Source organism: Oxyura jamaicensis, chromosome 5 (assembly GCF_011077185.1).
Source record: "Oxyura jamaicensis isolate SHBP4307 breed ruddy duck chromosome 5, BPBGC_Ojam_1.0, whole genome shotgun sequence".
NCBI classification, from domain to species: Eukaryota; Metazoa; Chordata; class Aves; order Anseriformes; family Anatidae; genus Oxyura; species Oxyura jamaicensis.
The window spans coordinates 30290180-30311084 of record NC_048897.1 but is presented as its reverse complement, the minus strand read 5'-3'; the positions used below and the strand labels follow the sequence as shown (position 1 = coordinate 30311084).

The 20905-nt window shown below is 38.5% G+C and overlaps 1 protein-coding gene across 2 annotated transcripts in view; it reads left to right on the top strand.

Moving 5' to 3' along the window:
* Positions 1-20905, top strand: part of C5H11orf49 (chromosome 5 C11orf49 homolog) — an 82152-nt gene that overhangs the window by 18141 nt on the left and 43106 nt on the right. The window contains exons 1-2 of one of the 2 annotated variants that reach the window (XM_035329240.1): positions 6109-6234; positions 8176-8306. In XM_035329240.1, the coding sequence (XP_035185131.1) occupies positions 6170-6234; positions 8176-8306 (196 nt within the window). In that variant the 5' untranslated portion in view covers positions 6109-6169. Of the gene's footprint in view, positions 1-6108; positions 6235-8175; positions 8307-20905 lie in introns of those variants that run through there. The other variant, XM_035329238.1, reaches the window with a different exon arrangement.

Here is a 20905-nt window from a genome sequence, read left to right as displayed (position 1 = left end):
TTTAACTATACCTTTCCCTGTATTACAACCTCATTTGGTTTTGTTCTAGTTTTAATGAAGCATTTTGGCATGAATCTAGACTATGTGCAAACAGGAGATCAATTTCAGAAGAATGTTTGGCTTCCATCCATTTAGACTTATAAGACTTTGTATTAAAGTAGAATAATGTAAGTTTGAGGAATGTTTTATCTTTCCCAGAAAGATCTTTAAGAAAAGATGGGACAGAATTTAGGCATTTCTTGTTTTGGTGAAATTGGAAGAAGTTTTGTGTTCATTCTTAGGCTGTAAAAATGTTGTGGTGTTAAAGGAAATTTTGAGGAGCATTTCTAATTGTATTGCTAAGAATATGTCTATTGTCTATTTCTAATTGTCTTGCTAAGAATATAGCCAAAAATGTAAAAGTTCTCATAAATTGAGTATACCAAGCTGTAAAAACCAGCAGATGCGTACAGCACGGGATGTGATAAGATCCTGCTATAGGATTCTGTATCCTTTACAGGGTAAAGTCCCGTAAATGTCTCTGCATTCTCAAGAATAGCAGACAGCTGAAAGCCTTATAGTTCTTTTAGTTAGTTAGTTTCCTTTTCTCTCCTTTTTAAAAATAATTTTAAAATAATAATAATAATAAAACACAACTAATTTCTAGAAATCCATGTTTCAAAAACAAAACAAACAAAAAAAACACCTGAGATTTTGTGCTGTTGCATAGTGTTGAAACCATACAGATACCAGAACACGTTAGCCTCAGAGACTTGCAGTAATCTCATGTCTAGCAAAATTAATCCCACTGCATTTCTTCAAATAAATTGGACGAACAGTAGCTCGTCAACGCTACGGCCAAGCAGTGGTAGTGGGCATAAAGTGGTTTAGCTCAGCAATCTCTAAATGTAAAATGATGAAGCTTCATCTCTGCTGAGGAATCCTGGCAGTGTTCATTTGTTGCCATGATGGAAATACTGGAAGCTGCTCAGTCTCTGATGTGCTGTGGTTCTTCACAGTGCAGCTGAGTCAGGTGAGGGAGTATTGGTTGTTGGTTTTTTTCCTTCTAAATTTCTCCATTCTGACCAAGACTGAAAAAAGCAAATACTGGAGCTGCACACATGGAAGAACCGTGCAGCATCGAATCTTCTTTTCAAACAGTAATGAGGTTCTGTTTCAGTGGTTTGTGTGTCATCACCATCGTAATGCAATTGTACTGGTATCTTTTAAACTAATTAAAAGTCTGATTTATAATAACGGAGCTGTCTTGAACTGTCTTGCAATAAGACCTACAGGAGACAGAATGGAGCAAGGAGGCCCTCACTCATGCTTAAGCTTTGACCTCACCTTTCTGAGAAGCCAGTTTGCCTTTACTTTGATCTCAGTAGTACCAGATGGGTTCGGTCATTCAGTCTTTTTCAAATTCAAACTCCTCTTTCAGTGGACGCTGACATTTTGGTATCGAGTTCCATCTCCAGCCAATGTCAATTCCGTAGCTACTTCCAGACTTGTTAGGCTAGAAGTAATCGAACTGCTGCCTTGTGATGCTTGTATTTTTAATGGTTTCTCTTCTTTGTGCCATTCTCTCACCCTTGCCCTCAGTTCCCTGAATGGTTGCTGTAGCATCTCAGAGATAGTGAAGAAATTCCACGGTGTGACAGGTAGAGCAAAAATATATCTGCATAAATAAAGGAAGGCAAAGAATGGAGATCATGGTGTTAGTAATGCTTATTGAAGGCTTGAAGCTCCCATGCCATCTGCATAGCGAAGGTTATAGAGCAGTTCAATAAGGAGCTTTCTGCTTTCCAAGAAATGTCTGCTTAGATGATTTTGAACAAATACTAAATATATTAGCTGGAGAGTTAGCACCTTCCTTGGTGTAGTTATAATTCTGAATTTTAGTTATTTAATTATTTAATGTTTGAGGTACAAGGAGGGCAAGGGTTTTTGAGGGAAGCTGAGTAGCAACTTAGTGACCTTAAAACCTGTTATAGCAGCATTCGTGCAGCCATCTCTGTAGTGGGCAACACGCTGTGTTTTTGTATTCTGCTGTAAAAACTAAACCTCCATTTATAACAGCAAGACCTTTCCAGGCTCACCGAAGCACCATGTGGTCGGAAATTACCTGATCGGACTGAAAAAGCTACTCGTGGTGATTGATGCTTATCTCTGAAGGCTTCGTTACTTTTTCCATAAGCACCTTGGAGGGCTTCTGCACGGCTATTTACAGCCTGCCATTGTACGCCCTTCCCATCTTCCCAAATACTAGATTTCCCAGCTCATAACTCTAAGCAGCGGCTTTATTTCAAAGTAGAAAGGGGCCTCAATATGTGGCCTATTATATCCATATCAGCTTGCCTTACTCTTTTCAAGCAGCTATTGTGTTTTAATAGGGCCCTGCCTGGCAGGGGGAGTCCTTAATTCCTGCTCTGTAAGAATGGCCAGCTTGAGTTACAGCAAACTGCAGGATGCTGCTCTGATCAAAAGGCCTCTGTTTTAAGAGATTCCCCTCCCAGCCCCCATTTGCTGCTTTTGTTTTTAAATCCTGGGCTAATAATTCAACACAGTAAGGTCACTTTAGCTTTTGATTTGAAAGCTTCAAGGTCTTAAATTACTGACCTAGCATAGGAAAAATTAAGGGAGGGGACTCTAAAAAGATAAAGGGATTTCAGGTAATAAAAAGCAAGCACAGCAACTCTTTTTATCCTTTCCTTCTCCAGAATCTGTAGACTGGTCTCGGAGGGTTTGATTTGATACAAAGCAACATAAGAAGGCTTGTTTGCTGCCTATCTGAGCTGTGTCACAGGTGCTGTGGTTCATTTCCTTTCAAACGGTACTGGGGATAATCTCTGTACCACCTGTACTAATGCTGCCATGAATACAGAGATCCCTGAGCCTACACCAGAAAGCCTGAAAACAAATCTCTAACATTTGTGTCACTCCTTTCTCTCTTTCTGCTCCCCTCAGCTGAAATAAACTTGAGAGGGTGGGAAAAAAAAAAAAAAAAAGTCTGTTTGCAGTGTTACATCACCCAGAGTGACCAAAATGTTAAGTGTTAATGATTTCCTATCGGCCCAGTTGTTCAAAAAGGATTTTTCCTTAAAGTCAGCCATCAGGAATAACTTTCAGCATCTGTTTCACCTTAATACCATTAACACATTTCAAAGGAAGTGCCTAAAAAGCACTGTTAATTTCATTAGAGGAAGATGTTGATTTCCTTGAGGCTGACTTAGTTGTCCTAAATCTTAATATCTTCTGGAATTTGGAAAAGCACTTGGTACAACAGCTTTGCATTGAGGAATGCTAATATTTCTATGCTACCTTCCAAGAGAGATAGCTAAAGAAATAATCCAGTGATTGGTCTGCATCTTGCACGTAGTCAAGTAAACTTAAATAGCTGAAGAACAGCAATCTTACATTAAACTGTGCTCATTCAGCAGTAATTTATTCATCGCAGCAGTATGTCTGGGATTTTTTTCTCAGTGATGCCCGCTGTTGTAAGTGTTCCCCCTCTCTGGGCTCTTTCCAGGCAAGGTGAACCTCACTTTGCTATTTTGGAGCAAAACCTTGGGGTAAGTGTGATTGATCGCTTCGGGATGTTTTGTGCGTGGATGAGTTATTTAACAACAGAAATTGCCTGAGTTTTAAGGCCTTTTGAATTCCAGTATTTTCTATTGCTAGAGCTAGTTCTTTGTTACCCATTGTACCGTAGTTTCTAATCCTAATACTCCTGATTATCCCTACTTACTGTGCTTTGGTTCACACCATGAAACAGACTTGGAGCTCGTGACCTGGGTTCCTTTCAGATGAACTAAACTGAAAGATGTGTTCCAACTGCAAATGAGCATGCAGTCCAGGAGACCAAACCAGAGCCAGTCCAAAGCATGTTTCAAGAAAAACGAACCCTGAAATACCCGCAGTGTTGACATCGGGTCCTCTGCAGAAGCAGCATAAGCCTTCAAAGTGAGCTTTTCCTCCTTCATCATGCTCTCGGTGGAAAATGAAAGCAGTATGGTGTAAGTTAAGGAATAACAGTCCCTATTCCTTGCTTTAGTAGCGAAGGGGCTCTGAGAACTCATTCAGTAACCAAAGGTGGCACCTGCTAGGGGGACAGCAGGGCGCTGGCAAACTTCTGTCCTTTGCGGGGCACGGGGCTCTCTCTGCATTGTGCATGTTTGGCTTTGCCCGAGTTCAGCAGGCAGAGGCTAACTACTGCAGTGGGTTTCAATTGGGATGTTACCATAGCATCCTGGGACTTTTACAATCTATTTAGAAGTCCAAAGGTTTGAAAAGAGTGCTTGAAAGTTTCTGAACTCTGGCAAGTTGCCGAAATGTAATTACACAAAAGACAAAGCCTTACTGAAAGCAGCTCTGTTTGGAGAAGCAGCACCTGAGTGCTAGGGTTCCCAGCACATCCATTTCTGAGAGCTGGGGCTGTTTTATCAGTCTCCTCCCAAAACTTTTTTCTTCCTCTCCCAAGCACGTGCCATCCCCCAAGTGTGGACTGGGTGTGCTGCAAGATGCAGCTTTCTCAGCAGTGGCATCAGAAGAGATTTGACTCCCTGGTTTGGCTGCTCTAGGGCACGTGATGGAAAAGAGTGAAAAAGTAAGACCTTTAGGTCCCTACTGCAAAAGCTTCTTCAAAGTTTCCCATTGAGCAAGACCCTTGCTTTAAATCTGTCTCATCTTTCTCCAGAATATTCTCTTAAGTGAATGAGAAGCTTAGCAGAGTGCCCAGTTGTGTAACAATTCTTGTGTGAAATACGAGTGTCTGCAGTAAACTGGTGTTAATGTTCAACTCAATGTCTAGTCTCAGTTTTTATTTCAGACAAACGTAATCATGTCAGTAGTAACTTTTGGTAATGTTCTTATTTGTCTACACTGTTTACTGGTAATCTAGAGGGCCAAGACAACCATTAGTTCTGCAGTTGAAGACTGAAACTTTCAAAGCTTCCCTCCAGGAGGATTCTCTTCAAATGGCCACACTGAACGCCTGAAATGGGGGAAAGGAGGAGTTAACCAGATAAGTGAGAAGTTATTTTCCCAGCTTGTATGTCTGTGTTCACAAGCCCACTTTCAAATGAATGAGGACAAACTAACAGCTTGTTAAGATAGCCTAGTTTGTTTGTAAGTCTTTCTCCTGCACAATGTGCTGCTGAGCTATGGCCACCTGACTTTGCTAAGGATATGAATTGTTCAGTGAGTGGAGGACAGATAGAGGAAAGACTGAGCAATCCTAAGGGAGGAACCTCAGCAGCTGTTAAACTTGCTGAGAATCTTTGAGCTAAGTTTATTGCCTTGCAGTTGATATCTTGCTTACTTACACCATTCATCTGGGAGGGCAGCTTCTTTTATTCCTGTGTTCAAAAGAAACTGGAAAAGACATCTGTTCAAGTGTATATTAAAATCAAAGGTAATGTGTTGGTCATGCTGCAGACACGCAGTTGAAATAACTGCAATGGGTTTTGGTAGTCACCATTTATTTATTTTTTTTTCAGCAGAGTTTGCCTGCAGGTCATTGCTAACTGTCACATTAATGGTAATTTCATCTCTGGGTGATTGCTAAGGAAAAGGTGGCAGTGTTAGATTTTTACTGCCCCTCTACCCACTATAAAATAATTACTGTAAGTATTATAAAATACCTAGTGTGTTTGAAATGGATAGTTCCTGCCCCAGGTAGTGGTGTTGACCCTGTCTGAGAACAGACGTGTTGATTTGTCGGTTGGCTTCTTGCTGGATAGTTCCATTGTGGGCTGCAGGAGGTGGCGCTCTCCTGTGAGGTGAGCGCTTGCAAGCTATAATAAAGAATGTTTAAAGTAGGATTTCTGAAATGTAGCATCTCAACAGAGATAAAACTCCTGTGGTTGCAGACTTGTGCTTTTGGGGCAAAATCCTCCCATTGTATAGTTAAATGAAATGTTATTGCAAGAAATGAGGAACGAAAGAAGTGATGTACCTCTTCTCTCAACTAGCTGACGGCACTTGGCTGTCAGTATGTGCAGGTGTGCTATGTTCCAGCATATCCACCCACTCTTATAGCCGAGTAAGCAACAACAAATTATATCATTCCCTTCTGCCTGCTAGCTTTAGAGCTTTGAAAATCCAAGTGCTGAAAATCCAAGTGACTTGAGTTTTCTCTTACTAGGACTATGGAGTAACATAGCAGAGCTGTCTGCTCAGAGTTAATAGTATGTTAGCTTCATGTCTGGAACTTTCCCTTATAGATGTGCCAGGATTTGCTTCCAGCTGGTGTAGGTACTGTAGTTGTTCTGAGCAACATAACTTGGGTACATTTAGATAAATCATTGTGCAGCTAACCCTCCCCATTTCTTTCTCAGATTTAAACTTTGAATATTCTTTCTTGTTCCCTCAGGGGTCTGTACAACGTACTCTTGCCTTCATCTTTTTTTCTCTTCCTATATATCTCCCTTATGTGTCATGTTTCTGAAAGCTGCCTTCTTCAATTATACCAAGCTGCTGCTTTTTCATTTGTACCCTCTTTTTTTTCCATCAGCCTGTCAAATCATCAACAAAATAATGCAAATAAGAAATCAAAAAAGTCTTACAGGTTGTGGTTTGGGATGAGATGATGTGAAATGCCATTTCCAGCTTTGTCACAGTTGCTTTGTGGGATTTAAAGCAAGTTACTTTCCCTTACTCTGTACTTGTTCCCTCTAAATAATGAGCTATAACGCTTTGTAGTGAACATTCTTCACTTACAATGATAGTCATGGGAGCCCTTTCCTCTAATTTTGGTATATTTTTACCAGGCACAGGTTCTACTTATTTACTTAAATCTCTTGCTACAATGTCTGTGCTTTTTTCTCTGGCTTGCACAGCACTGGTACATTTAGTAAGGCTTCATAAATGTGAAATAATCAATTTGCCCATTATATTTTCAGAAAAATGTGTTCCTGATTTCCAGGATTCAAGGATGAGTGTTTCTTAATCATAATGTATGTGTATTTATTTTACATGAGTTGCATTCCCTTCAGAATAGGAGGGCTAGAACCACTGCACCCTCCCATCCCCCAAAACTGATAATATGGCTTTAATTTTTTTTATCTCTGGTATAAATCTCTCTGAAATGTGAGGCCCTTTTCTATTCTAGGCAGCATAAAAAGGTGATTGAAACTAGTTATATTTAAGAAGATGATTTTAAAATTGCAAACAGAACGGGCTCCCACTGACCACTGGATTTTTTCTGTTGCGGAGATGCTACCTACGGAGAGGTTCTGCTGTGATGAAAGATAAGCTTGTATCTTTTCATTAATTCTCCACTGTGCAGGCAAGTTAAGCTGCTGTCCCATGTGAATGTTTTTAATGATCTCTCTGGAGTGTTTGAAAGCTTTTGTCCCACTTGCATGATTCAGAGTGAAATGCACAAAATCCATCTTTGAGGCAACCCTGTCATTGTACCTTTGGTATATAATGTTTGTATTTGCATTTTCATTGTTCTTACATGCTGAGCTCCACCATACCCGAAGGAGAGCTTCTTACACTCCAGAGAAACCTTTCTAAGACAAATGTTTACTATAAGAAGTTAGCCTGAAGTGCTTGAAGTCAAATATGAGAAATATGTACTAAAATACAAGACTGTGAATATCAAATTGATTCTCTATTGTAATGACCAGCTGCTATTTTCAAAATGCACCAGTGCAAAGTGTTATTTAAGGAGGTTCCAGTCTAGTTTTCATGACAGCTAAAGCAGATTTTATACATTCAGTACAGTCATGTCTCAGTCGAGTAACCTAGAAATAAAATCTTGAGACTTCTGTTGAAGAGGTTTTTTTGTTGTTGCTTTGTGGCTTCAGGAAAAACTGGTGACAATAGCAGTGAAATTCAAATGGTGCTAAAAGAAAAGGCATCTTCTGGTCAGACAAACAACAGTAACTCTTAGCCAGTCATTTTCCAGTGGATTGGTCTCAAGAATTTGAGCGGCTCTTGGACACCCCTTACTGGGATTCTTTAGAATGAATTTTACTTTGACAAACCCTTAATTCCTATAATTAAGTTTCAATGTGTGGTTTTTGCAAATAGTCTTCTCTCTAGAGAACTGATGGATATAAAGCTTTAGAGATTTGGTTTCACAAAATATAATTGCCAGTGGTTTTTTGCTACTGTTCCAGCTGGCCCCAGAATATTCATATTGGTTCAGCTTTCTAACGTTTTGTTGTTTTTACTTTATCTCCACAGTTTTAACAGCGTGCGTCAAGGAACACACGTTTTGTTCCGTGAGTTCAGCTTTGTCCAAGCTACCCCTCATAACAGAGCATCTTTTCTTCGGACCTTCTGGAGATGTTTCCGAACAGTGGGGAAAAACGGAGGCAAGTATTCCAGCATCTGCTGCTATCTTATTACATTGACATCGCAATTGTTAGCCAGGCTATTAGTGCAATACAAATACTGACACTGCACACCGGCTGAATGTTCTAATGCTGTAAAAAGGGAAACATCATCACAGTGGCCTGTGGAATATTAAATTAGCATGGGGTCACCTTGTTGCCTGTGCTGCTTCCGTTACAGAACAGCCTGTTGAGCAACAACAGATCGGAGGGAGGACATCTGTGGGCCTATGCATGGGGATGCTAAGAAAAAAAAGTGCTGGGTGTCAGTGGATGGGAGTGGGATAGCAGTTGTGGAGATAAGCTTCACAGTATGCATTCAGACTGAGAGCAAAAAATGCCAAGTGCTTTGACCATGAGCTCTGCAGGAGGTAGGAGTTATAGTGGTGTTGGGCTGTAGGGTGGTGAATGTGGGCACCTAAGCTGTGCCTGAGCTAGTCCTGGAACATCTCCTAGATGACATTACAGGAACCTGATGACTATGGAACAGGGACCACTGACAGCTGTGTGACCTCTTCCCCAACCCCACCCACAAGGAAAAAGATTCAATGCCAAAATAACCATTCAGCACTGTACTATCTTGTCTAGCTATTCTTATGCTGCACACAGTAGATTAGGTATTGGAGAACTGGCCAGAGTTCAAAATAAACTCATGTAACTACATGCGACTAAAATTAAGTTTTGGTTTGGTTTTTAGTTCAGAATTTTAAGCAAACATACTAAATGTTGCTGTACAAATATGAATTTTAGTGGTGTTTGTGTTTTTATCTTTGTTTTTTGTTTCTTTTTGACTATGAGCCTCACTTGTTTCAAGCTATTCAGCCTCACTTCTTGTTGCAGAGAAGACTAGAACCATCTTTGTACATACAGATAAATACTCAACTTCTAGCTAAGCTTTGCAAGGCTTCTGATTATGATGAACAGTTTCCAAGAGTATAAATAAGGAGATGACTTTTGACATATGCCGTTTTAGATCCTTTGAAATTTGACAATTGTAGTTAAACGTGACAAAATCTCTAATTAGCTACTGCAGTGACTAGGTATGCTGTCTGTAACGCCTTCTTGCTAGTCATAGTTCTGTTATGTTCTAAATCATTTATTTTGGTTTAGGGATGATACCTCTAAGACACCAGGTAAATTGTATGGTACTAATCTAATGAGTATGCAGTGAAGACATCTATGATGTAAAAGGTATTGGATGAAAATGTAACCACCAAGGTACTTTGAAAGGAAAGAGAGCTCCATAAGAACAAAAACTCAGGTGAATGTTATGATACTCTGGTTATGGTTTTAAAAGAGTTTAGGATGTATTTTTTCTGACTTCAAAGTCCAGTGGCTGTACTTCTTAGTCTAAGTAAATATATGTTCACCTGTATATTTATACATTATTTATATGTTTTTTCTTTTAAAGTTAATTAGAGGCAGAAATGCATCATGTCAGAGAAGTTGCTGACAAGATTTTCAGCCATTCAGTCCAATTTCTCTGATCCTATGGCACTAATTACAATCTAGAACCTTGTTTTTATTCATTTTAGTTTTACTTGCTCTGGGCTTCTTGTCCCTTATGCATCATGTAACAGGCATTCATTTCTTAAAGGAATTTCTCTGTGTGTCTGCAATCAAAACATTTCTGCTACACTTGTGCGTAAGAGTACTCAAAATGTCCATGGTCTCTTAAGCACTAAACTCAGTTTACTGAGAAGCAGCTGCCACCTAACCTGTGCAAGGTGACGGATGCAAGATGATTCCACTCTCAGGCATGGACTAGACCTTGATAAATTTCTCTGAAATACATTGGTTTTGGGTGAATGCAGGAAGGAATAATGTTACACAACAAATAACAGCAATCAGAAGTTAGTTTGGTGATCCAAACTACAAAATATGTTTTGTTACAATAGAAAAAGTCGAACTAAGTGATACCCAGAGCAAGTTAGACTTTCAAGTTGGATCTTTCCTTAGAAGCATGGCTCTTGGAGTGTCTTCTAATTAGATTATTCTAGAAATTAGTTGTTTCTTTATGATCACTGAATGAGAATGCAAGACTGCATGTATGTATCAAAGAAACATAGTTATGAGTTTGCATGCAATCATAACTGTACATAAAGACAGTTTTTTGCTACAGCACGTCACTTAACAATGATACAATTAGGACAATTTTAACCTAATTATGTACAAGAGGTAGAAAAGTTAGAATCCTGTTCAGAAACTTTGTTTATGGTAATCCTAAACCATGCAACTGATGACAGGGCAAACAACCTGCCAGTTCTGGAATTAAAAGCAATATTACTCCGGATAATACTGGAATATAACTTTTGAGAAGTGAATTAGTGTCTCTCTACATTTGGTACACTATGTCAGGTGAATGGAAAGTTTTTGTTGTTGTTTATTCCTTTGCCATAAATGTGTTGAGTGCCAGTCATCACTTTCATTACTTTCAGATTCATTACATATTTGAATTTCTGTTTTAGAAGCAAGTGGATGGTTTTTTCTTAGTTTTCTCCATCTGTGGTGGGTACAAACTGCATAAATGCCAGCTCTGAGGATATAGATCAACGCAAACAAGAACTTGCATCAAAGTTTGCACCCTGTCTGGATGAAGCAAGAGAGAATAAGATTAAAGATGCCTATGAGATAATGTGATTCCAGAGTGTATAAAAAATCAACAAATAAAAATTCCCAGTTTTGAGAATTTAGGTGGGATTTTAGAAAAGCAGACAATATTTCACAAGTGAGTGACCTGACCAACTAATCTGGCTGCTAATTGCTTCTGCTCAATGTAGTGAAATTCTCCCTGTAGAATTTATTACTTCATCTCTAATTCTTGAAATAAGCATGTCTTGACTTGGGTGTACTTTGTTCACCCAAGCAGATGCATCTAGCCATGAGTTCTCAAAGGGCCAGTAAGAGAGAGGTCTGTCTGAACAGGAGATCTGTCTGAGATCATAATCAGTGTATATGCAGACCCCTATATGCACTAATTGAAATGAACTAAAATTATCATTTGTCTTGGCAGCCTATAGATACTCCTCTTCTGCTTAATTCCTTATCCTTTTGAATTAAAGGCATGTAGTTCTTCATAGAGAAATGAAGCAGCTTTTATATTAGGATTTTGTATGTTAGCCCTGGTACTTGATCAGTTCTAGTTACATTGCTCATGCATTCTGTTGTTTGGAGACGGGATTTATTTTTCATTTTGTCTCCAATTAGCAAGGAAAAATCACTCGTTTCACTAAATGTGTTAGTAACATAACGTACTTCAAGAAGTAAAGAAAATGTTTAGGAAAAGAAAAAGGAGGAGGATTTCAATTTGGCGATATAACAGATCTGGTTTTGACAGGGTTTCCCACTGTTTTTCAAAGCTTAGCAAAGTTCAGAGTTTTGTTTTCAAGTATGCATAGGCATATCTGGGATTCCATGCACTGGGGAAAAAATACAATTGGGTTTATTTTAGAATGTGACCCAGTGTCAAGAAACTGGGGTGGACTTCACAAAATTTTTTCCATCCCATAAACACTTACCGATGATACACAACACCCATGGAGGTGGTCAGAGGGACAGCCAGTTTCTGCGTTGAGAAACACAGAGCATAATGCTTGGTTAGAAACAGATTTCTCCCAGAGGAAGGCAAAATGACCAGAAGTCTTGTTTTCCCTCCTCTTATGCTTAAATTGACCTCTTGGAATCTAGCTGACCTGGTCTTTTGAATTGTCTGTTCCTCAGGACTCTTTAATTAAAACTGTGCTTTCTCAGTTTAAACAGCCCCTGCAGAGTTCTGCTGTGGAGCTTCATAAGGTCAACATATGCCTCTCCCAACCCCCCTGGCTTTCATGTCTTTTTGGTTCTCTGTTTTTAATTAAAAAGATTTTTCCTTAAATGCTTTCCAGCCAATTAGAGAAATTTTGCACTGAGAAACTTGTTCCAGGCCTGATGTATTGAGAAGCAAACAGAAAGCTCAGTCAGGATCATTGGCACTTTTTTTCTAGAGACCTAGCTTTCTTTGGTGCTTTTCAACAGCTTTTCTTTTTTCTTTCTCTTTCGTTCTTTCTTTCCTTCTTTTTTTTTAAAAAACAACAACAACAACAAAAACTTCAACTTAAAATTGCCTCCAGGAAAAATAGTTCCTGTCTGATACTTTAGATATAGTCCTAGAATGGTTCAATAGCAGATACAGGATCTTATCCTTCCACGCAGGGGTGGTTGTCACTTCATTTAGATCCACAGAGCACTGAAGCATAAAACTGCTGCAGAAAGTATGTAGGAGTATATTGGCTAGGAGTCCTTTTTGCAGGCTGTTACCTCCCCTTCAGACAAAGTACTGTTACTGCTTGTACTGAAATAAAATCTTCTATACTTACCTTGTTTCCTTCACGTTCATCACATGGTGTAATGGCTTTGTTTCCACACACATGAATTAAGACATTGAAAGTCTAACTACTTTTGGAGCTTCTGGAGAGAATTATCACAAGCACGTATCTCTGTCAGGGAATGAGAAGAGCGATATGCAGCTCTGACTAGGTCTTCCTGGGTTCGCCGGGAAGGTTAGACTCCTTAGAAAAATAAAAGAAATACCATATCTGTATGATTCATGTAACTTGAAGATTGAGAAGAGCTAAAGGAACACTGTTCTCCCAGCTCCTTTGACAAATGCATTTTAATGCATTTCACTGACAAGATTACTTTCCTGAGGTTCTGAAACCTCTTCCTTTGCTAGTGTCATCTGAACACTTCCACATTTATTTCCCTATATTAAACTCTTTCCTCCCCATTTTTTTTTTACTCTTTCCCGCATAAGTTCTTATACTCCATTTATAGCTTAATCAGTCCCTTATTTAGGGAGATGCATAGAATGATACAGTGATGATTAAGGCAAATGCAGTATCTACTGCCCTTTCCCTTTTGCTGTTAAAACCAAATTAGATCTTTACATAGTGTTATTGCAGGAAAGTTTTTTATTAATTGGTAAGGGCTTGCGGTATGTCCTAAAGATGATTAAGCTATGGATTTTGATATAGTGATCTCTGGAAGCTCATTCTGTAGTGAAATGGCCTTAGCTGAAATGATTGATCTCCAGCCTTTGTTCACTTGGTAGTTCCGTTGCCCTACAATTGTAGCTGTTACTACTTATGATTTATTGATGTAGCTGTGTCTGGAACCACTGATGACTGAAATATCAGTACAAAGGATTTCTGAAACTGAGGAGAAATAAGTAGAGGATTACGTTATAGAGATGGTGAGGTATATCTATAATTATTGTAAGTTAAAACATCTGCTATACATAGATGCAAAATGCACTGCGGTAATCACTTGTAGTAGTAGCAACACACAGGTCAGTGATTGTCTACACCCAGCCTCTCCTTGAATTCAGTCTATACCATTTTCTCTGTGCAGTTTGTGAAATTCAGTATAGTACACTAGAAGTCATCCTTATCTGATCTTCCCCCACAATGTTGCATTTCCTTTTTAACTATATCTTTGAACAAGCAGAAGCTCATCTTAATTTCCAAATGTTTTTCTCAACTTTATAACTTCATATTCTATGTCTCTCTAAATACACTTTTTCTGGAAAAACAATACATTTTCTGTGTTTGTTTTTTTAACATTTTTCTGGCTATTTGTGTCTTACAGTACTTCACTGGTTATGTCACTGGCAAATTAAATTAATGTGTTCTTTATTTTTCATCCCCGTTAGAATGAAACATTTAAATGAGTTTGTGCACAGTGATCATTGTTGCATTCTGCTAAGCAATTATCCAAAATTCAACTGACAATCATTATTACCATTTGCTTTGCAGTCTTTTGGCAAGTTGCCCGTTCCTATGACAGCATCCTTATTCAAACCAACTGAAATGGATTTTTTCAATTAAGTCGCTTAAGACTTTTTTAGGTTCCGATATGGGCCTGGAGAATTGGTATTCCAAATCGTGGGGAAGTTCCCTGGACTAAAACTAGTTCTAAGTTGTGTAATCTGGGCTGGGATTCTGAACTCTCCATGTTTTTTATAATAAATGAACTTGGTCTCTATCTTTTGTCATTTGTGACAAGTTTTGAGAGGTGATCTGCACACTATACATGCATAGGCAATTATCCAGCAGAAGGTCTTTGAAGCATTGGCTTCATTAACTAGTATGCTTTCTGGTGTTTCTCATCTACTCTTCAGCAGCAGAAATGCTAAAAAAAAAAAAAAAGGGGGGGGGGGGGGATAAAGGAGAAAAAAAGGAGATAGAGAAAGGAGAAGAGCACCTTTTTTTTTTTTTCTTTTCTTTTTTTCCTCTTGATTCTTTATATTGTGACTTTTGCAAAGAGGTTGTAGGAAAACAAGAACCTCTGTGAAATCCACATCTGCTTTCAACCCACTGTTGGCTCTTAACCTGCCTTGAGATGTGGAAGTGCCTTAACCGAGAGAAGTGTTATCTTCATCCTTCTCACTGAACAATGAAACATTTCTCCCCAAGCTACTTGTTTCCAGCATACATCTGTGCTGTATAATGCAGTGTTTATATAGACAATCAAAACTGGAAGATGATGTTTCCATATCACACAATTCAGCATTATCTCATGATACTAGCTTGGGACCTTAAAGTTGCAGAGTTGAATTTCTTTGTCAGCAGCTTGAGACTAGCTATCTCTCAGCAGATCAGCTGACATACGAGCAGTGCTGTCATGGTGAGTCTGTGTAGCTCATTGCTGTGGAATAAATTCTGGAATCTGTGCTGAGCTACCTTGCAGTGCAGATGCAATCTGAGGAAGAACAGTATCAAGAGAGAAGGTGTACTCCTGTTCAGTGTGAACAGAATAAAGAACCTCATTTACACACATACAGTTAATTCTTCAAAGTGGCCTAGGTGCTAGCAGATGTCATGATAAATGAAGGTGTATCTATATTTAGCTATCTATCCAATACTGTCATCCAGCTGCTCTGAACCAGTCTTCTGTGCCTTTATTGTCCCAGATGCTGCTTATAGCTTTTCTCTCTGGTGTACTTTTTTATGCATAGTTTCCATCACTGTAAATTCATTTCCTAGCTTTTGTAAGTTAACCTTTTTGATTTACAGAGTGTGCTCCTGACTCTAGCATGTACCATGACCTACAGGATGAAGGAGGCCTAATCTCTATCTAAAATGGTTTTGGTCTCTTTGTTGATTGAGTATGGACAACTACAGTCTCTCATTCTTGTTACTTTTCTTCCACAACTGGTTATACTCACCAAAAACTTCAAGTGCAGTTATTCTGGTGAAACAGGCTTGTTAATGCCATTTATTTCTTTTGGGAACGTATTTTTCCCTGTGGTGAAAAAGGACTGATATAAGCTGAACTTCTATTCCTGTAATAATGTTACCGAACACTTCCAGCTAATCTTTTCCTACTAGGCAAGGTAATTAATGCCTACAAACTCATATTCTCTCAGGAAGTTCCTGCTCTGCATTTTGGTTTGAGGTCTTGGTGCCCTTCAGGATGCCCCTGTTTGACTGAAGGTGGGATGTTGAATTAGTTTAGCTAAACAGTGCAGCTGTACCTAGGTGTAGGAGTTCTTACATCACCCTAAAGTTGTCTTACCTTACTAAACTTATGTATGTCTGGTTTAAATCAGTATGATCATGAATAAAGGTGTTGTATATGATTAAAAAAAAATGTATTCTGCTTTGTTATGCATCCTGTGAGAATTCTAGATGAGTATCAGTAGAAGTGATCTGCATGCATGATTAGTACTTTGATATGCTACTGCTACTTTGTGAAATGGCAATAAGGTAGTACTGTGGAAATCCTGTAATCCACAGACGAGCAATGAAATATAGTTGGTAATATTTATAAACGAAGCTTGATCCATTTTGAATTTTTCACCAGCACATGATTCTGACGTTGTACAGTGTGATATCTTCCTTCACAAGCTGATCTGGAGTGACTTGCCTTCCATGGTCTTACTAAGCACGAACCTCCTCACTTCTGATGGTACAATCCTTCCTTTTTGTAAATTGCAAAACATGGAAGTGGGGGAAAAAAGTGAGAAGTTAAATGACTTGTTCTATGATAGACTTTTACCAAAATAAAATCCCTCCGTTTAATCCCTTTATTTCACTGTTATCTAGAACTGTATGGAATATTGCCTAGCTCAGTGAGGTGGATTTTCTTCATACAGATAGCAGCATTTCATGATTTAAAAAAAAAAAAAAGCTAAAGTTATTTTTTGTATTTGATACAAAGAATCCCCAAAAGTAAATAATGGGTGTTTAGTGTCTTTTTCAGTACACCATAAGGATAATTAACTGTAACTGATACTTCCAGAGCAATCTTCTGCTGTGCTGCTCACTGATGCTAAGGCTTCTCAACAGCATGTCTGTAGGAATCTCTTTTCTGAATTTTCAATGTGTTTTAAGTGCTATCTAGAGACTGCCACAATAGGGTATGCTTCTCCAAATAACTCAAGATAGATGCGTGAATGAGGCCTGGGGCTTTGTCACTGCTGCATGGTATATGTTTCCAAGGTGATTTCTGCCCTCACAAGGAAAATGGTAGAAAGAAAGAAGATTAGGTTCTGAAAAAGGAAATAAGTTTTGGATATGGTAAGAAAGGCGCTATTGGGTAGAAAGCTCTGAACGTAATCACAAAACTGTTTAGGTTGGAAGGAACCAAGCAGGGTCAGATAGAGCGTGTTGTCCAGAATGGTGTCTAGCTGGGTTTTGAATGTTTCCACAAATGCAAACTACATAAACTCTGTGGACAAACAGTTCCAGCGTTTGACCACCCTGAAATCTCAGTGTGACCAAGAAATTGCTGTTAAACTAGAGCATCCAAACCCCATTGTTCTTTTATTCACTGAGATTTTAAGTAGGAAGTCTTTCTCCAGAAATAAAACCAGAGGGATTGCTAACAAACCAGGTGTGACGGTCAAAAACATAGCTATCTCTTTTGTCTTCTTTTTATAAGGGTTTAAGCATCTATGAAATTAGCTTTATCACAGCTTTCTTGGGTTCTTCTAGAACAAGTGCTGTTTAAGTTTCTCTCTTCAAGTATGACTTGGTTGTGGTTGTGTGTATGACTGATTGTTTTCTGTGTGTCCTCTCTCAGTATTTTATAGCTGATTTAATCTACGCTTGACAGAAGAATAGGAATCGGATAAATTCCAGAAAGCTTCATGAAATGATTGTTCAGGTATAAAGACAAAGAAATTAGAAATGCTTCAGGTGCAGGAAAAGCTTCAATAGAAGTTCACACCTTCCTCAACTTTAATGTCAGTTTAGCCAAAACCCACAAGTCTGCAGGAGAAAAGCTTTGTTAGTTCCAGTGCTCATAGAGCTACTTGTTAAAACTTGTCTTCTGAGGTTTTCCTGCATTTAAGTCAAGGCCCGGAAGCAGTCAAAATTTACATCAGTTCACTTAATAAACGGGTATAAATTCCTCAGTAGAACTTGTGTATTATTTGTTATAGTGAAATTAACCTGCCGTTGCTTAAGAGAAGAAGCAGTGGTAAGGATTGGAGAGTTCAAGGAGCTGAGTAGATAAACCTAAAGGGGCCTTTTCAATCCAAATGGTTGAAAAGAAATGGATTTTTTTTGGTGGTGGTGGTGGAAAGTGCAAGTATGTCAGGTTCCAAAATTTTACTAGTGTTCTTTTTTGTAGAGAGGGGAGGGAAGTCAGGAAAGGTGATATTATTCCCCTTTCCCCTTTTTGTTCCATTGAACTGTAGGACAAATTTTCATTCTGAACTATATTCATCCCTTCCTATATTCAGTTCTTTACCTGCCCATTTTTTATCTTTTATCATCATCTTGCTGTCCTCCCAAGTTTATCTGTGTTTATTCTGATCACCTGTTTCTCAAATACGTTTCCTTCTAGACCTGGTATCTGGTTATCTATTACTGCTTTTTTCCTACTCTTCCTACCAGCGTTGAGTTATCACAAATTGCAAGTTCTCATCCGCTTTCCAGTTGAATTTCCTTTACATCATTCCCAGAATAACTTATACGTTATCTGCAAGGAAGTCAAGCTGTTAGTGCTTTTGGTGTGATGCTTTTTCTGCATCATTGTCGTCTGTCAGACCAGAAGCTTTTTCTTTATTTCTTCTTTATCCCCTCTCCATTCAGCCAATAGATATTTCTTTGGTTCTGCCGGCAGTGGCAGAGGGATTACTGTACTGTGCAAAGCTACAATGCAAAGCAGATTCTAGCCAGCATGATTAGGATAATGAACACTTAATATTGCAGCTACTTCCTGAAAGAATTATATTTTTTCTGTCCACCCTGATTGGAAACTTTTTATAATCCTTGAAATGACTGAGCTAGTGCAGTTGTGCTTAAGGAGCTGTGAAGTGTTTCATTGCTTTCTTTTGTGACAGACAGAACCTCAAATGTGATGTCCTAATTTAAAAACAGTGAATAACGATGATACTTTTCTATGCCTGCTGTCTGAGGTTCTGTCTTTTACAGATGTTAAGGACTGAAGCCTCCCCAAACTCTAGACAATACTGTTTTCACTTTACAGTTGCAGAAAGTGAGACATGGAAATGAAGTGACTAGGTGAAGTTCACATAGTTGGAGGTAAAATCAAGATCTCTGAACTTTTGGTGTTACTTATTCAATTTTGTATGCTAAAATTATTTTCCTTATGGACATAGGCTTTTATCATGAGACAAGTAGGAAAAACATAAATACTACTATGAAGCAATGTTGTTTAAATAAATTATTTTTAAAAGCTGGTTTCTATTTAATTTGTAACAGTTCTGAATGATCATTGGTTTACTGACAACAGTATACCACAGTGCATGACCTGCATGGAGTCATAGGATGTATTTTTTAGTTCTTTTCAAGTTGGATATAATAACCCCCTTCACTATTTGCTTTTCAAGTCAAAATCCTTCTAGAAGTCAATTAGCTAACAAATGTTGTCATATTCATCTCCATTGTAGAACCGCGTGCTTAGTACCTCTTTCACAGTCCTGGTAATCTCATGTGCATATACCTTGGCTCAGAAGCGTTTTGGTGTTTATCTGGTAACTTTGTCACTTAAAAAGCAAATCCCCTTGTATAGAAGTTGCTAGTTTCTAATATTAAATTGGCAAGAGATTTTCTCTTTTGAACAAGCTCAAAATAGAAACTACTTTGTATACTGGAGTATCTCCTTTATTCATCTTCCCTCATTGTAAATTCAGAATATTTTCCTTTTATACAGAGGTTTCAGTCTTTTGTTGTTTCTCCATAACTTCAAAGGACTAACTACTATAGAGTCATGTTCAAACATGTTATTTTTCAAGGGACCACCTTATAAAATAGTATTCTGTTCTATCCCCTTAGGTCCAGACTGCTGGGTGAGTTGCACATTATGTCTAGTGAAAGCACACTGTTCTGTGAAGAGCTGTTGTCTGAATTCTTCTGTTTAAGTCATAGAGAGGAGAAGCCTAGAACTTGAGCTGGCTCTGTCATACCTTGCTATTTATCTGGAAATACAGGTTTATAAGCTGAGCTTTGGATCTCAAACCCAACAAAGTGAGATTTTGGCACTGGATCTAACAAGCCTGCACTGAAAAATTGTGCATATGCACTTGAGTAATCAAAGCTGAAGAATACCTGCTGGAGCTGCATCTGTTACTTTCAACCTTTTTGAACTAAAGGAATAAATATATAATAATAAAAATAAAAAAGGACATAAATTGGTGAAGAGGGTTCTTAATCTGTTAGTCTTGGCATAGACTGCATAAGGAAGACCTGTGCGAAGGTCACCAGGAAGAAAAAGGAGGAAAACACTTTTGGCAATTTGGAATTAATGTGCAGGATGTACAGAGTAATTTGGGCTGGGAGCAACATCTGTGGCTTACCTGGGTCAGTGCCTTCCTCTGAACAGGCCCAGGTCTCTCCCCAGCTGAGTTTTGAGCATCCTCAGTCCTGGAGATGCTCCTCTGAGTAAACTGTCCCAGTGTTTGACTACCCTGGTTGTGATTTTTTTCCCCCTCTAACATCTGATTAGAATTTCCCTAGTCCCATGAGAATACAGGAGAATTCTCCAATGGGAATGGATGCACAGATTAGAAATAGAGTTTCCATAGCCTTCTTTTATAGCTAACAGAGAAGGGGTGATTTGAAGGCAGCTTTGAACAGTTCAGTTGGGGTCTTGCCATGAATCTTCATTAATTTATTATATTAGGAGTTTATATATTATATTAGGAGTTTATGTAGAGCAGCCTTAGAGGTTCTAAGTTTGGCTTCTGAGGTCAAAATGTATGGACAGCATAAACGTTACCCTTGCACTCTGCCATTTCACTTATGTGCCATTTCCCAGAGGAGTACAACATAAACCCTTAGCAAAATGCACCTTTTTGATGATGCTGTTCCATTTCAGTTTGTCATTCACTGTTCTGTAGTACCCATAAATAAGCCTTTCAGGAAAGTGTTTGATTCCAAGATGCTTTTCTTCCCTTATAAATCTTCCACAGCTTTTGTATCTCAATTATCCACTAAGTAAGGGAAAGAAAATTAATATCAAATCTTATTAGACTAGGGGAGTTAAAAAACAAATCCACAGTCACTGAAATCAAATTTATAATCTCTTAAAGTATTTCCTTTGGAATCCTGTCTAAGACATCTTGGAGATCT